The 18,648-nt window shown below is 31.6% G+C and overlaps 2 protein-coding genes across 2 annotated transcripts; both read right to left on the bottom strand.

Moving 5' to 3' along the window:
• Window positions 1-2,606: 2,606 nt before the first annotated feature.
• LOC125822235 (uncharacterized) lies at window positions 2,607-6,705 on the bottom strand. The gene is made up of 2 exons (XM_049501616.1): window positions 5,775-6,705; window positions 2,607-2,777 (listed from the first exon to the last, which is right to left on the bottom strand). Exons 1-2 carry the CDS (start codon window positions 6,060-6,062, stop codon window positions 2,607-2,609), a joined length of 459 nt encoding a protein of 152 aa, XP_049357573.1. The 5' UTR covers window positions 6,063-6,705.
• Window positions 6,706-14,358: 7,653 nt separating this feature from the next.
• On the bottom strand, window positions 14,359-15,462 carry LOC125822970 (uncharacterized). Its single transcript, XM_049502427.1, has one exon. The coding sequence runs from the start codon at window positions 15,460-15,462 to the stop codon at window positions 14,359-14,361; it is 1,104 nt and encodes a 367-aa protein (XP_049358384.1).
• Window positions 15,463-18,648: the final 3,186 nt, after the last annotated feature.

Here is an 18,648-nt window from a genome sequence, read left to right as displayed (position 1 = left end):
GTTATAAATATAGTTTGATTTAATTGTATCTCATAACAAACTGTTGCTATTTCACCTCTCTCCTGGTGAATTTCGCTCGCCACTCTCGTTCTCTTCCTTGCCTCTCTCGTTTTTTATACAAACGCAAGTGTATAAAGTGTGTTTGTATTTGTATAAAGCGAGAGAAAATTGTATATATACATATATTTTCATTCCCCTCTCGCTCTCTCACTCGCCTCTCTCACTTTATACAAAAAATGCAAATTGTATAAAATGTGTTTGTATTTGTATAAAGAGAGAAAATTGTATATATACATATATTTTCATTTCCCTCTCGCTCTCTCACTCGCCTCTCTCACTTTATACAAAAAACGCAAATTGTATAACATGTGTTTGTATTTGTATAAAGAGAGAAAATTGTATATATACATATATTTTCATTCCCCTCTCCCAGATCTCGCTTGCCACTCTCTCAGATCTTGCTCTCTCACTCGCCTCTCTCACCTTATATAAAAACACAAATGTATAAAATGCGTGAAAATTGTATATATACATGTATTTTCGTTCCCCTCTCTCCTCTCTCCCAGATCTCGCTCGCCACTCTTCCAGATCTCGCTCGCTCACTCGCCTCTCTCACTTTATACAATTGATCTTTTTGTATATGTATACCAAAACAGATTATACAATTGCTTTCTTTTGTATATGTATAGCGAAATATACATATTTATGTTTGTTATGGAACGCAATTATGCAAACTTTGCTATAGCATACAAATATGAATTTTGTGTTTGCTATATGTGAAAGTTGCTCAAATAAATGTCATGAGTTTGAAATCTTATTTTTCCACCAAATAATATCAAATTAAGGGTGTGTTTGGTACGAAAGAAATCATTTTTTGGAAAATGTTTTCCAATTTTCTCATGTTTGGTTGGGTAAAATGTTTTGAAAAATATTTTTCAAATAAACTCATTTTCCTCAAATTCAAGGAAAATGACTTTCCTTCAAAACTGAAGGAAAACATTTTTCAAAACTTTCCTCCAACTTCAAATTATAATTTTTTTGTTGAAAAAATAAATTTAAAGCTTATTTTTAAAAAACATTTTTCAACTTCAGTTTTTTTATTTTTTTTACCCCCCCTCCCGCCAGCCCCTATCCCCCCCCCCCCCAAAAAAAATAAAAAAAAATAATTTAATGTTTGTTTTTAAAAAATATTTTCAATTTCAAAATTTTATTTTCACCCCACCCTTACTCTCAGGCTCCTCCCCCCCCCCCCCCCAAAATAATAATAAACTTAAAGTTTTATAAAAAATTCTTTCAATTTCAAATTTTTGTTTTACACCCCCACACCACCCCTACCCTGACCCCCCTCCCCAGCCAGCCCCACCCTCCCCCCTCCCCAAAAAAAAAAGTTTGTTTTTAAAAAATATTTTTAATTTCAATTTTTTTTTTACCCCTTCTCACCCCTACCCCCGCCACCCCTCCCCCCAAAAAATTTAAGTTTTTTTTTAAAAAATATTTTCAATTCAAAAATTATTTTCTACTCTCTAGTAAAAAAAGAGATATTTTATCAAAAATAACTTTCATTCATAAATCAAACACTAAAAAATCTTTTTTGGAAAATATTTTCTACTTACCAACCAAACATGAGAAAATAAGTCAAAAATCAACTTATTTTCCAGAAAAACATTTTTTAGAAAAACATTTTCCATGAAAACATTTTCCATCATACCAAACACACCCTAAGTCCCTTATCAACCACTTTTAAGAGATTTAATTGTCGAAAATATCGACTCATCAACTAATTTCAACACCCATTCGTCAATCCTCGCTGAGATGGATATTTTCGATCGTTGCCTTTACTAAATACCCAAAATTAGTGGATATACAGTATACGCCAAGTATAATATGTGTGCAGATATTGTATAAGAAGTGTATATATTTATATTGCCTATAATATCTTTTGATTTTATGTGGTCATTCGGTTATCAATATTTTCGGATGGCTAATTATGTCCTTGCCCCATTTTGTACTTCATATGAAATTTGAAGGCTGGTTCCATTGGCCCAATTCATATGCTAATACTGAAAATACCCTTACTACATTCATCATTTTGATATGCAAAAAATTGCAATTTATAGTACTTTTCGTATAATTTTTGAATATATAAATTTTTTGTTTAAAATATCAAATTAATGTAATCTAATTTAACTTTGAAAACAAGTCAAATTGACTTTTGTACATGACAAATAGAACTGGACGGAGGAAGTACTTTATAGCAGTTATTTTTCTGGTTTTAAGAAGGTATAGCTCTCATCTCAGCTTTTCCTTTGAAATCGGAAAATTTGAAGTAGGTTTTGTGAGAATTAACAGTTAACTAGGTTTGAATTCAAGAGGATATATGCTTAGAATACCATTATGGAACATATTGACAACATAGACAAGCTAAAACCTCTTTAGCTATTTCTTTACTGAAGCTTTGGGTACAAAAAAGAGCAAACCAGCTGAGAAAATTCTATGTACATAACCCAAAATCCCAACTGGGAAACTCAAAATATATGCTCAGGTTACCCTTCATAATTCCATAAAACTGGCATTTTCTGATTTATGCATCATCAAGTTAAGAAGAGCTAGGATGACACGTTTGAGTTGGAAATTATGACACTGGGTATAGGATTCTGCCGATGGGAAGGCCATGGATTGCGTTCCGGTTGACAAGGTACAGGAGCAGGATGAGCAATAAAAGTTGGAATGTCATTTCCGGGCATCAAGACTGAAACTTCTCTGGCATTGGTAGATACCTGATGCAATCAAATGTTACCTTCATAGAAAGCTCAATAATATATGTTCAGAGGATTGCTCTCAGGCTCATGTTTGTAGTAAAAGTAAACTAGACGATTAAGAGGTACAATATAACAAATCGCAACTGCTAAAAGACTTGTTATCGACACTTTTGTATCTTTCTATTGTCAGATATATATACTGCAAGTTATTAAGATTCTCCCACTCTTGGTTATGTTATCCAAGAGGGACTAGGTGTTTGATCTTGTATATATGTATGTGTAGTTTAGCTGCTAGAAGCAAGGAACACGAAGAGATGAATCCAAGTCTTTCGAAGGATTATCCATATGCCAACCAACCAATGAACCATAGCTAAATTATTCGATGGCCTTCTAACTTAGTTGGGCACTAAAACACACAATAATTGTAGGCCAACCTAACTCTGAACATCACTATGTGTGATAATATACAATATGTTACCTTCTGACTCACTTTAGCTTTCTATATTTAATTTCCTAAAGGTTAATTGTACATGTTCATCTATGATTCCTTTACATTTCACATTATGTTTGGTTGGTGGAATCCAGGCTGAATGTTTTATTTTATGGGGGATAAATATGGGTACCAATGAGTGCCTTCCAGCACATAAAAACTCACCCCCCCCCCCCCCCCAAACACACACACAAAAGGTCAACTCAGTTTCTCAAGTGAAAAATCTTTTTCCAATCATACTATTTAGAAAAAAATTCAAGTGAAATGTAAGTTAAAACATTACTTCAACTTTAAAAAATTATGTTTCTGAATTCCAATCAATTCTGCAACCAAACGCGCATACTTAGTTTCTAAACTTGAAACAGGTTAAGCATATTAAGCCTGTTTGTGCATCTGTAAGAAGGAGGATTAGCAGGGACTAAGAAGATAAATCATTTTAAAAGTTGTGAAGTTCCACACAAAAAGGCACCAGGATAAAGAGAAGGGGGACAAAAGTACCAATAAAGGAAAAATTTGCGGATGGTTTAACATAAAGTCGATTTCATACAAGGAGAAAAAGATTGGAAGAATTGTTAGTTATGACAGCAAAAGGAAGCTATCTGTCTATAATTGCATGTAGCAGTAGTACAGGGTGGAGAGAAGATATACTACTTCCTCCAGTCCCAAATATTAGTCGTTTGGTACGAAAAGATAATGTCTTTTTTATTTTTTTTTTAAAAGTGAGTTTCTTGCTTATTTTTTTGTGTTAATTAAATAAGCAAGAAATATTATCCTAAAACATTAGATTATGTTTTTATATAATCTAGACAAATATGATCAGAGGTGGAGAGGGAGAGGGAGACTGGGGACGGTGACAATTGGGGTGGGATTGAATATGAGGTGTGTTGGATGACCGGGAGGATACAATTAATGCAGAATGCCACTTGTGAAACTTGTTTTTCCCTAATGACTTCACTAGGGAAATCATTTTCCTTATTATTAAGGAAATAGTTTTTCCTAGAAATTGGAAAAGCATTTTCCTCCATACCGAACACAACCTAAGACTACTAAATGGGCAAAACCCCTCAAAAGATATAATATGAATTCGATAAAGTAAACAAGAAAAAACAAAGATTTTCTCAGGGTTGGCAATCTGTCTCCATTCCAGGAGTATTCCATGGAGGACATCATTAACATTGGTGGTGACTGGTGATGGGATATATTAATGGAGGTGATGAACAAGGAGTGGGGGCAAAGACTTAATATACAACAGAAAAACAACAAGTAGGCATAAAGTCCCCAGATCTTATTAAAAGGGGACCAACTGAAAAGCTAACTTCTTAAATGGAAGAGGGGCCAGGGCCATTGTTCAAACACAAAATTAATGTGAGTGTTTTCTTGTGTATCACATTATGAAGAATATGCACATGCAAATATATAGTTTTATAATTCATAGACTTCTTAAAATATTATTTATCATCTTTTATAGTTCCACAACTTGGGTTTCTGCTGTAAAGTAGTAGCAACTTTTTCTTTTTTAGATGACCGGAGTGTCTAGACCAGCTTTTACACACCTCGACTAATTCCACGAGATACCTGTCACTTACCACTAGTAAGTGATACCAGATAACTCTGTCCACTAAGGGACGGACAAATGGGAAGAATCAAATATGTTATTCCACATTAATGTCACTAAAAGCCTCTGAAATGCTCTCACTGACACAAGTCTTGGAGAAAATGAGTCAAGAATTATGAAATGAGAATTTATTCTACTGTTTCTGCAAAAAATTATGGGATATTTACCTTAGCCCATCCCCCACCCCACCCAAAACATAAGAATTTGAAAACTTGAGAAAAATAGATGGAATATTTTAATAATAAAATAAAAAGGGAAATAAAGGGAAGAAATTATTATTCTAGTGACTGAAAATGGCACACAGGTATATCAATTATAGTAGAATTTAAACCTGTATGACAATTTCTTAGATGGGACAGTTTTCATTCTAATAAACAGCAACACAAATTAAAGATTGCAATACTACATATATTCTGCAAAGCACAGAGAAATATTAAAACCTATATGAATTAAACAACAAATACATTGACACATATTTTGTTTAAATAAATTATCTTTCTAAGTAACAATAAAGCAAAATACTAACAACTCATGTAAAATCCAAACAAAAAAGGTGAAACATCAAATTCCTGTTCATCATTTCCTAGACTAATTCACAATTAACATTAGCTACAATACAAAAACTTCAAAACCCCAAATGGTCAATGTAACAATAAATAATCCAACTGACATTTAGCAGAAGACTATTTGCTCCATTTCAATTAATTTGTTTTACTTTTCAGCCAACTCTTTAATTCTAAGATTTCACCTAACGCGTTTAAGACTGCAAGATTAAAAGACATTTTGATACATTTAAAATAACTTAAATTCAAAATCAGATAAACAAATAGAAACTAGTGAGTATTTCCAAAAAGGACCCTGAAAGAACACAAACAAGATATAGATAGCTAAATTCTTAAAAGACACTTACTTTGGGTGTAGGATAGCCAAGTTTGTGGTTGAACCCTAACTGAGACTCAATGTCTGCATGCCGGCGGTGGCCAACGGAGGGAGTCAATTCCGGCGGAGAAGGTGGTCTGAGGAACCTCTCAAAGATAGCCATGATAAGGAACATAGATATGAGAATAGCAGTGGCAACAAAACCAAAAGAAACAGCATTAACAGAGTTATCAAAATGAGTCCAATGATCATCTTTTGTTAAGTACATTGGTGAACCAGTGGGTGATGGTGGCCAACCCCAACTCTCTTCTTCTGCCATTTTTTTCTTCAAAACCCCACAAATCAAGAACTGCTAAAAATGCAAAGTTTTCACAAACATAAGAAAAAAACAACAAGAACTTGAGAATACAGAGTTTATCCAAAACCCCCCACAAACTAAAAACTGCTAAAAATACAAACTTTGTACCAGCATAAGAAAAAAAAACAAACAAGGACTTGGGAATACAGAGTTTTTTCAATACCCCACAAACCAAAAACTGTTAAAAATGCAAATTTTTTACCAACATAAGAAAAAAAAAAACTTGAGAATACAAAGTTTATTCGAAACCCCACAAATCAAGAACTGCTAAAAATGCAAACTTTTTACCAACATAAGAAAATAAAAACAAGAACTTGGGAATACAGAGTTTTATTCAAAACCCCACAAACCAAGAACTGCTAAAAATGCTAACTTTCTACCAACATAACCAAAAAAAATGAGAACTTTGGACTACAGAGGCTTTTCAAGATTTTGACACCATTAAAAAGAGAGAGAAAAACATGAAGATGGGTTGATTTTGAAATAAAGGAAGAAGCTTTGGAATTTGGTCAGAGATGAGGTGAGTGAGGGCCTCTCTGCTGAAATGGTGCAGCAGCAGCAGGAAGACTGAGGTCTGAGAGGTTTTTGTCTTTATCCTCAGCTCTGTTTTTAAGTACACACACAAGTTGGAAATATCAAATTTGACAGTTGAAATGGACATGTCTTATCTCCTCCCATGGCATATATTGGAATCATCTTGTACTAGGGCCTTTTCATGGGAAATAGTTTTCAATTTTGTTTCAGTTGAGCTAATTAAAGCCATTTTGTTTTTAACTTTTCCGACTCAAATTATTTATCATAATTTCGGTACATAATTGTCTCAGTCATGATTTCTACCTCTCACATTATTTATGAATAAAATATTCAATGAAAAGAACTAGTGTTTTCAAAAACGTTTTTGGAGCGAGTCCCATATTGAGTCTCGGGGCATGGCGTATCAAAAACGCTCCGGAGCGTAAATTAAAAACATAAGTCTTGGGCGTAAAAACGTACGCCCGTTCGTTTTTAATTAATTTTTAAAACATTTTTTGCTTTAAATCATAATTTTATTATTGGTATAATAATATTTCTCAAATAGTAATTATAATATTTTTTTTCCTTCATTATTGATTATTAATACTTATCTCAAATAAAAATCATAAATCATTGAAATGTTTACTTTTGCTTATTTTATTAGTAATAAAACTATAAAATTGAATAGATACGAGACTTACGCCCCCGCATCTCGGGGCTTACGCCTTACCCAGTGGCGGCTCTACAGCTTTGAAAAAAAAGCAACTGCCTTAGGCCCCAAAATTTGAGGGGCCTCATTTTTTAAAAATACAGTAGGTTATACATATTTTTTTTAAAAATTATCGCGTATAATTTGTAGAAAATATAATTTTTCATAAAAGAGCAAGGAAGTAATAGAAGTTTGACAAATTATGAGTATTATGTCTCAAGAAAGATTAAATAATTGGCTATAATAAACTTCATAAAAAATATATATTCGAATTTAAGGCCTCCATTCGAATTTTGCTTTAGGCCACCGATTTATTAGAGCCGTCCATGGCCTTACCCTGTACTGTATAAAACACCTCGCCTCATGTCCCCGCCTTTTAAAACACTGAAAAGAACATATATCTTAATACATAAACAAGGTTAAGATAATCAAAATTTCTCATAATTGACATGGATTATCAATTGTTAAGACAAAGTGGAGACGGAGTAAAAATTTAAACAGTATGAATTCAAACCTTAGAATTCTATCATGAATAATTTATTTACTTGGTTTGAAAATACCTATTTGTACTTGTTTAGTAAATTGTTCAACACATATATAAAATCCAATTCATAAGTCATGTAACTATTAAGTTTCGATAAACTCATGTAAAAGATGTCAATTGCCAACCTATATTTTACTGTAATCAATTTATCTTTTTATATCTCATTGGTTGGTAGTATGACATTTTAGAAGGTTTCTTTAGTTGGAAAAGAACTTCAGGTTATTATTATTTTCATAGTCTCTTTTGTTTGTCTAAAACAGGAAAAAGTGAACAAGAAAGAAGCAAGTTTTGTAAAGTAACTAGAGCAACTCCAAAAGAATTATATAAAAAATTAGAGATATATATTATTGTCAACTAAACAGCTGTATGCTTAATCATTTTATTTTTTTACCTAGTACTACTTAATAATTACTGTTGCTCATTTGAGTGTTTCTTTTTTGTGTCAGCATTAGTAAATGTTGGTTTGTGCGGCCAGGATCTAGGGATGGTTAGGCTGTTCATTTGAACCTATTCGATTAAAAATTACACAATATATAAAAAATAATTTTATTTTTATGTATATATATGAATTGTATCTCCTAAACACAAAATTAGAGATTGATTTTTAAGTGGTTTATGAGGTTCAAGTCCAAACATGATTTTCTATTAGCGGCTTTAACTATAACCTCAACTCTATTTATTGATCTGAAAGTCTATCTAGCAAAAGCTCCTAGCTAAATACTCTTCCTCTCGGGATCATGCTTAGTGAAATTTCTGAATTTATCACTATGTAGCTAGTCTTGTTATGACATTTGAACACATCCTTATTTAATTTGTATGTGACACAAATTAATACAACAAGGAAAATGAAAGGTACAAGCAATGGAACAGTAGAGTACAACATACAAAACATCAGGCCCAATTAAATAATAAAACAAGTTTGAAGTCCCACTTTATTGGTGGATGCAAATTACATGAATGAGCATGCACTAGTAATGGTATGGGCCCTGGCAGCTCCTTTTTCCTAATATCCAGCCCAATAACTCTTCTGCTTCTGTCTAACTTGGAATAGCCACTTGTCTTGTCCTTCTTTAATGTCAAAAAGTCTCACTATTCCTCTAGCAACTTGATGATCCTTTTCAAAAGAAAAAAAAAATCCCAAATAAATTAGTAAGTATTTCAAAAGTTGTTTATGCAGAATAATTCATTTTTATATTTTCCCTTTAGGATATGGTTAGACTCAATAATTGAAAATGAAAAGGTAGAACAATGAGAAATCTATTTATGTGACTAGATCATGCACTTTTAAGTGGTACAAGCTAACATTTGAGCCAGTTTAAATTGACTTATTTAATATGTTTATATAAGTTAGAATAATTTTAAAATGATTTTATAATATTTTAAATATTTTTTAAATCATAAATTATAAGTTTATTCAAGTGAATTCTTAATAAAAGACTTTTGATATATAATTACTAATGAAGATGCTTGAAGTATTCCAATATGACATATACAAGATAGAGGGGTTGCTCGTTTACAGACTATAGTAGTACATATATATCAAGAGTTTAGCTAATATCCACCGTTGATCTTTTGTAAAAGATAATCAGTGTTATTTTAAAATAATAAATCTCTCTTCGTATGGATATTATTTGTTAATAATTTTAAGTGACTCTTTTATCAAAAATATTTGAACATACTATCAATAATTATAGTAGATACAAAATTAAATATTTAGCATGCGTTTGACCATGCGATATCATATTATCATATGGAATTGTGAGATGGAATCATCATTTGGACATGTGATTTTACGTTGATTCCATCTCATGATTCCATGTTCTTCAAAAACCATGATATGAGAATTCCATATCATGATTTGAGATATTTCTAATACAAAAATTATTCCACAAGTTTATATTTTGTTAAAATAACCTCATATTTATATCTACTAACAATTTATTTTATATGTAAATAAAATTTATAATGACATCATTAATTTTTAAAATTTATTATTCTCACCGACTTAAAATTTATTATTGTCACAAACATATAGTCACTTTGACTCACACCAACCGATTGTTGAGTAATATTAAAGACTAGTACACTATAATTTATGTTCAATTTTTTTTATTGAATTAAAGTTAGATGAAACAGTTACTTCAGTGGAGAACAAATAGTTTTGTAATAATTTATTATGCAATTTTATTAATTTTTGTTTATTTAGTAAAATTGAATAAATAATTGAGGTTATTTTAATAGTTTTACAGCTTATGAGATTCTATGTTTATGAGAAAATATACAACACAAAAATTTTATATCACTTGTCCACACAAAACTTCAATTCATCTCATAATTCCATATTATGATATCATATCATGATACCATATCGCATGGTCAAACCAACCCTTAAAATATGAGCAAATTAGTCTGAACACCGCGATCATTATACGTTGTGTGAAATTTATGAAAGAGAAATACTATATTGGGATGTGGTGTCATCACAAAATCTCATATATCAAGAAGGCATGTTAGCGGTCCCTTTCTTGTGAAAAAACAAAAGCTTTCTCCTTTGCTCCCCTTTTGAATTTTCCACTACAAGAACATGACTTGCCTCTTTGACCTCTCTAATTTTTTATATATATAGACCAAGACAAATTTCTAAATTTCATACTTTGTGAATTTTCAAAAAAATAAAATTGGTTTATATATGATTCATTCTTTAATTTCTATTTCAACCTTGGATAGATCTAAGTGCTAGATATCATTTTCACTAATCTTTTTTAGTTGTTGTTTTCATTTTTCTGAGCCTCTCATCCAAAGTTGTACACTGAGAGATGTGCACAAAAAGTTAAATTTATTTTATGTTAACTCACATCAATAGACTCAAAAAAAAGTTGAGAGTGAATTGTTAGATCAAGGGGACCAGCTCGTAGTTAAGTGAAATCAATATCACTGAAAAAGTTGCTCTCAATAATAATATGATGTTCTTCTTTTTTTAAAATAATGAAAATAATAACAAGATTAGGAATGAAGATATCAAAAAATAAAATGAGAAAAACGAGACTGAAATAATAATTTAAACATGTAAAAAGAAAACATGCACTTAAATATATATATGAGAGATGATTAGACATGACACAACACGACACGTCTCGTCTTCGGCTTATCATCTCTGTGGTTCTTGATAAGCTTTTTATCATACACGTCAGCAAAGTATCTCCAGCTCATCATGCCGACGTGGAACTAACTGTACATTGTGTGCCATACTGAAAAAGGTAGAAGGGCAAATTAGTCAAAATAAGAAATATTCTTTGTATCAATCGTAGGGGCCCCTACCCGACATGTCAGCTCTTAAAATTGTCAGACTTTCCATGTTTCCACCAACAAAATGGACTGATCGTCGTTAGTTAGTCGTTTGGTGTGATGAATAAAAATAAATAATTTTAAATAAAATTTTGATGTTTTATTTGGTTAACACGTTAGAGATAACTTATCTTATCAATTATAACATAATGATGTGATAAGTTATCTCATATATATGGTGGGATAAGTTATTTCAGGATAACTAATCACAAGATAATTAATCCTAGAATAACTAGTTCTCAATCAAACAATTAAAATTAAAATTTAGAATATTCGTTTTTAACAAAAAAAAAAAAAAAGTTTATCGAAGTTCTTTTGTTTGGATGCCTATATTCATTAAAATTTTGTAAAAATTTAATCTATCAATGAAAGTTAAAGACTTCACTTGAAATTAAACAAGTCAAAACAATTACTCTACTTCACTTATTTTAATATCTTTGTTTTATTTTTATTATTAATCCATTTAATTTTATAAAAAACTAATTTAAAATTTTCAAATAATACGTTTAAGATTATAAAATTAAAAAATATTTTCAAGTTGCAATTTGTTTATTTAAAAGTAAAATAGGAGGGTAAAAGTGTCAAAAGAGGGGTAGCGCATGCGGGAAGAAGAGGGATGATCACATTCACACGTGAGATGGCGTATGGCAGTACACAAAATTAACTTTTACGTGCGCTCTCACTGATTGGGATTTGGTCAAACATGCATGCATCTGCCTCCTCAAGTAAATAATAATTGATATAATTATTTTTATTAATAGTAATGTTTAGTGTTAGAACTTGAAAAATAATTCATGAAATAATTATTAATGTTAAAAGGTAAATTTAAACATGAAAAAAATAATTATTTTTCTTGATATGTAAAAAATGAAATTTATTTTTAAAATAATGGATAAGTAAAATAATTGTCTTGCATTTACACATCTATTCCTTTTAGTGCCTTTTTTTTTTTTTTAAAAAAAGAAGTAAATAGATTAAGAAACTAATATATATTTATGATTCTTGGAGAGTATTCTTTTGAAAAACAATCAAAAATATTGTTGCCAGTTGAAGTGTGGAGAAATAGAAGCAGAGAGAGTCGAGATTAATGTTTATAAATTCTGAATTTTACTTTTTTTCATCGATTGCTAAAGAAATACCATATCACAAAAAATACAATGCAAGAAGGTCACTAAGTAAACTATAATAACTCTCAAGTCTCAACCTTGCTAACAACTCATTTTAGTTATTGAATTCATTTACAATTAAAAAATCATATACAACACTTCATAAATTTTTTACAATATAATTACATTATCTAAGTAATTAATAATTTGCCAATGCAATATCTCTATCTCGAAACAATTTTTTTTTTTTAAAAACATTGTATGACATATCGTTTAAAAAATAATTTTAGTGATATGTCAAACAAATTAGGGACAAATCCTCACAGTTTGTCCCTTGGTATCCTGGCAATTGGTCATTGGATTGGCCGACTCAAATTCCTCAGTCTTTTCTATTCTTTTAATGACATTTTAGTATTTTTGTTTGCTTTTTTCAGTGAAAATTGCAACTCTTTTTATTAAAGTAATAAAGTTAGTCACTGTTTGCATCTCTTTTTGATCCTTCTAGTCTAGACCCATATCTATGTCCGATCTTATTTTGTGTCTTAAATTTTTAAAGCGATACGAACATTTTTTCTTATTAAGATATTACTTATTTTGAAATGGAGGAGGTACAATACAATACTAACTTCATTTCCTCAATATTCAATTTTACTTTGAAACATATTTCACATAATTTTCGGTACCAAAGAAATTGTTATAACTATGAGCAAAATGTCATTTGATAAAACGTGAAATTTTTCGGAACTAATTTACAGATTCTATTTCTGTTATAGGTTGCCAAAGAGAAATAAAAAGGAAGTTATATACTTTATAACGGGGCATTTAAGTGAAATTTAAATAAAATAGTTTTTGTTTTTAAAATGAAAAATGTTGTTTCTATTTGGCCATGAACAAAAATTGGTGTTTTTTTGCGCGAGTAATTTGGAGTGAAAATATATTTTTGTTGTTTTCAAATTTTTGAAAATTCTGAAATTCAACTTCAAATAAAATTATGAAATTTTATGATCAAACATGTTTTCAGAGTTCAGCTCGGAGGAAAAATAAAAAAAATTCATGATCAAACGCTCTAGATAGACTCAAATGACCCCTTCTATTCGAACCTCTCTTCTTGCTTAGGCAAGATCCATGAAAGTAGGCATTTGGTGCTATGTAAAACAAACATCATTGTATCTTAGCAACAAGGGTTGTGGTAGAGTGGCCGGTAAGCACTCTTTCATCCTAAATCAGAAGTTTCGGGCTCAAGTCACCTAGGTGCGAAATTATCTTTGTTTGGAAGCGCTTTATCCACGTGGGACTTTTCAGCGTGAATATGTATTTAATCGAGCTTCAATATGAATACAGAACACCGGGTAGGAAAAAAAGAAGGAAACATCATTGTATCTTGAAGACTAGTGAAATGATTGCAGACAAGCCAAAAAGCAATTAATCATAGTTTAACACACTAATAAGTCTCACCAAATCTTTTAATCTAGTACTAATACTAGTCTACTACTTAGGCAAATCCCTAAAAAGAAAATTTTAAAAATAGATTTCATGCTAGTAACTAGCTAGGGGAAAGCATAAAATATTTTGATTTTAATCTTTTTATAGTCCTTAATGGCAATTGACATTTTGTAGAAAAATCAATTGTCAACAAAACAACTTGTTTTCATAGACCTAAGTAGGGACATTTGTCCAACATCATCATCATTTAATTTATTTGCTAACATAAAAAATGTCATATAAAGCTTAAAGACCTATTATAGTAGTAAGGGGCCTAGCTAGAAAGACATAATCAAATCATGTTTGCTTAATCTCTTTTCTTATTTTAAGCAAACCATAATGTTTTGGTTGTTTCCTCTAGTGAAGGAAAAAGGGATTACCCCACACTCTTTCTTCTATGTTTTCTTGAAAAGCAAGAGATAATGATTACTAAAAAAACAAAACAGTCTGATGAACCAAGCGTCTGCTATATACGTAGTCAGATACAAAATCAAAATTGTACAATACCTAAATTGTACAACATTTTTTTTTGTTGCTTAAGAAAGTCTCTCACCCTAGCTAATAGAGTTGGACAACACAACAATGACTACATAGCTCTCTTTCTCCTTCCTCTTGTATTGGTTCGTAGCTCTTCCATGCACCTCTCGTTGCTGATGTGTCAAATGAATATACTGTTGATATTGTTTTTGATGGATCATCGATTGTCCGATAACCTGCCAAAAAGTACAAATGTGTCCCAATTGGGGCCATTGTTAAGTATAGTCGATGAATAAGTTGTCCATTTTCTTCAAAGGGGAAAATATTATTTTGTGAACCTTCAACCATGTACCATATGTTAAGTTTCCCATCATAGACCTCAACATGACCTTTCCATACATTAAGACAATCCCCGGAGCTAAATAACCTACCATCCACCTCAACAATTTGATTAGCTGGCACATCCAACTGCCACATCCCCGCCACGAGGTCCCATTCACCCGTTGACATGTCATACAGCTCAGCTGAACAACGGTCAACATATTGCGAAAACCCTCCACCCTGTACAAATCCACCAACCACGTGGATTTTCCCTTGCCACGTCACGCCAACACATTTGCACCTTGACCTATTCATATTTGTCAATAAAGTCCATCGACCATCATCAATTAAAGTATCATAAACTTCAGTTGATGAAGTACCCCTAGCACTACCCAACATTGATTGCCCACCAGCTACATAAATTTTATTTTCCTCAACAACATAGGCAAAATTGTAACGTGGTACATTAAGTGGTGCACATTTTGACCATTGATTAGAATTAACATCGTAACGTAACACCAATGACATCACATCAATATCCCTATCGAAAAATTCATCGATTCCATATTGAACATTTTGAGTTTTCTCTTTTTTACAGAGTCGACCACCAATAATATATAGTGAATTCAAGACTGATACCATCGCAAAGTCCTTGAGTACGTGATTTTCGGGCAAATTAGGGATCGACGTAACATAATTCCAAGTATTGTTAGAAGGATCATAACATGCTATCCAATTTGTAGTAGTGGCATCATTTGTCACAATTGTTGAACAGAATGAGGCAAAAATAGAGTACCTTGACGTGGAATTTTCCGGTGAACGCGGTGTTGCTCGAGATGGGGATGGAAAGGGAAGAGAACCCATAAGTTTGATTGGAAAATACTTACCCACACTCGATGTTTTTAAAATTGAAAAGTGATGAGAATTTTAGTAACTTAGTATATATTTTTGTGTGCAAATTAGGAAGAAATATATGTTTTTCATGTATGTAAGATTTTAATTGATAAGACGGAGAACACTATGAAAAATTGTTTGTTAGTATCTTTAAGGGTAACTTCCAATGTTTGTAATCTAATGTTTTTATTAGAATGTATCGAAAATTTTAGTTCTTTCTGATTGCCTTTTTTATTACTTGGCACAAGCCTAAGACGGCTACTTTATATTAGTAAAAGGATCTTAATAGTATCAAACATTTTTCAGGTTAATTTATCGAATATAATTTTTTTGAGGAAGGTTTGTCCAAGTTCATATAAGGTGATCAATTTTTTATTCCTCTACGTATGTGGAACAATTTCCCATCCCTCTACCGATACATGTGGACCTCAACTGGAGCGTGAACACTTATAAATAAGGGTTCAACATTGGTGAACAACAAATTGGGATTGGCAGGGCCTAGCTCAACCCCAAAACAAGCTCATACAGAGAGCTTTATCCAAGTTTATATAAAGAAACACATGAGCCTAACTCAACCCCAAAGGCTAGTTCACGAGGAAGATTTGTTCAAATCCACACAAAGAGACCAATTTCTCATTCCTCTATCGATGTGGAACTTCTTAACAGTATTACTGCATTAACGAATTACAGAATTCAAATATAACCTTAATATGATGTACAACCCAATTCTAGAAAAAAAACATCTCTCAAGAGATTTCTTTCGGCGAAAAAATAAAAAATTCAACTAAACTATGAGGTATTTTGTTCAAACATTTAAAAATATAAATAAAATTCACATAATCAAACATATATTTGAAAACTTCCAATTTTTTTACATATAATTTATATCTCCCATGAAATAATTCATTATGTAATCATCCATCAACGTTGAGAAACATCATCCAATGGTTTTCACATGTAGCCTGCTAAATTTTGTCTTTCGTTAAAACTCTTTCTTGGGCCATATATTGATAGACTGGGCAACAAAATCTTATCATTTTTGTTTCAACAAGATAACAACTAGACGATAGCGTAAATAGTGCTAGAAAATGACAAAAATATCTCTTATATATGGGGTATATTTAAAGTTGTCATTTAATATTATTCCTGAGCAATTTTTTCTCCTTTTAATTTTTCAAAAAATAAACACTTTTGACTTCCGTCAAATATTTTACTAATAAACTTCTCAGTTATATGGGAGGAAAGTCATGGAAAAAAAAATTTATTATTTTTTTATAAAAAACCAATCCGATGCATTATACATTCCGTATTCATGTCAGGTTTGGGAAAGAATCGCCACTTATAAAGAGAGTGTTATGTGATATAAGATATTTATCCCGATATTAGAATTAGTAGCTAATTACACCATCAAACACGTGACCGATAAATCACAACGAATCATTCTTCCAAACATTTATGCATTACAAAAATATGAATACACATGGCAAAACTTTTTCCTGAGAAGGTTAGTTACCATCACTAAATATTAGTCAGGAGGTGAAAATTTTGTATTAAATTACTAGTAGGAGCGGATGACTAAGTGATAATCATGGCATGCTAGTTTTTCATATCAAGTAATATTATTCAATAGGAGTACTTTTTTTAATGAACGTGGTGCTCATGTCAGTTTTCACGCATCTCAACTAATTTCATGGAATATTTGCCACCTCCCACTAACAACAGGTACCATGTAACTTTGTCCACCAAAACTCAAACAAATAAAAAAAATCACCTTATATTTTTTGTCTCCATTGAGTTTTAAACCTGGAACCTCACGGGTTCTCAACCACTTCAACCTTCACACTCTTCACCCTTGGTTGCCAATAGGAGTACTTATGTTAACAGGATTTTTTTTATAGCTTAATTAACCCCACAAGAAAATATAGTAAGTAGTTTTAGGTCTGGGAATTCCCCCACTATGAACTTTGGTGTGCATCCCACTCTGAAAAAGTTAGGAAACAAAAGAGGTAAAGGGAGCAAATCCAAATAAGATACTCTTTTTAAGTAGCAATAAATTAATCAGATAATATCTAATTATATATAGTAGCACTATTAAAGGGTGCAAATTACATCATGTGGGAATCTAGCAATATTGTAGTTGTCGAGCCCAGCATAAATTCGGTGCTTTACATATTATATACAATTACATTTTGCTATTATCAAGAAACCACAACCTTTTTTTCAGTAGTATTTACTCAATCGAATTACTGGTTTCATTTCCGTGTTCTCTTTTTTCAAACTACTTTTAGATTTTGAGGGTTTATCGAAAATAATCTATTTACCTCTATCAGGTAGGTGATAAGATTGTGTACATTGTACTTTCTTCATACCCTACTTGTGAGATTATATTGAAAAATGTTATTGTTGATGACTTGCACTTCACAGGCCTACTATAAACACAATTATATGCTTTCGAGGAACAGCTCATTAACAAAGAATTCAGAATTGAAAGTCTATTGACAAAAAAGATCGTAAGTATCCTTTCATCCTTAACTAGAGTTTTCGAGCTGAGGCTAGAATGGAGTCGATCAGGAATACTTAACTTCAAAAATGGGACTTAGGTCCCCAAACAAGTACCGAAAATAATGTTAGCGGGCTGAAATAATTTAATTGGGCCATTTACTTTTCATTTCAACAGTGAGCCCCTCTTTATTGGACTTGAGGTCCTAATATCAATGTGAGCCCATTTGAGGAAAATGCCCAAATTTAGCAAAGGAAGACTCTTTCCTCATTGAATTATGTAGTTTTTCATTAATCATCAATTACCTTTAAAGAGCAAGCCAATTACCAGTATTTTGAAGCAAATGCCACCTTAAAAACAGAAGTAGCAAGTAGTTAGTGGTGTATCAAATAACGTACATTTACCCACCAAATTCCAAGTTCTTGCTGGAATAAGTACAGCTAAAAAATCACACAAATTTTCCAAACGCAACACTATGAAAAACACAAACAGATTCAGTAATTCGTGTAGCCGTGATTAAGATAGGAAGGTATAACTAGGTTTGTTTACATCGAGTAGTTAACTGCACATCCTACTGTCAAATCTAACGTATGCCTAAGAAACCATAGATCAATGAAAATGAATCAACCATAGGTCTTCTTGCCTTATCTATATTC

Source organism: Solanum verrucosum, unplaced genomic scaffold, assembly GCF_900185275.1.
Source record: "Solanum verrucosum unplaced genomic scaffold, falcon-dt-bn FXZP01000103.1, whole genome shotgun sequence".
NCBI classification, from domain to species: Eukaryota; Viridiplantae; Streptophyta; class Magnoliopsida; order Solanales; family Solanaceae; genus Solanum; species Solanum verrucosum.
The sequence above is the reverse complement of the archived record's forward strand: the minus strand, read 5'-3'. Positions and strand labels throughout refer to the sequence as shown.

Coding starts and splice junctions, on each gene's coding strand:
- LOC125822235 (XM_049501616.1), bottom strand. CDS start 6,062: ATGGCAGAAGAAGAGAGTTGGGGTTGGCCACCATCACCCACTGGTTCA. Junction 2,778..5,774: donor TTGGCTATCCTACACCCAAA/GTAAGTGTCTTT, acceptor TGATTGCATCAG/GTATCTACCAATGCCAGAGA.
- LOC125822970 (XM_049502427.1), bottom strand. CDS start 15,462: ATGGGTTCTCTTCCCTTTCCATCCCCATCTCGAGCAACACCGCGTTCA.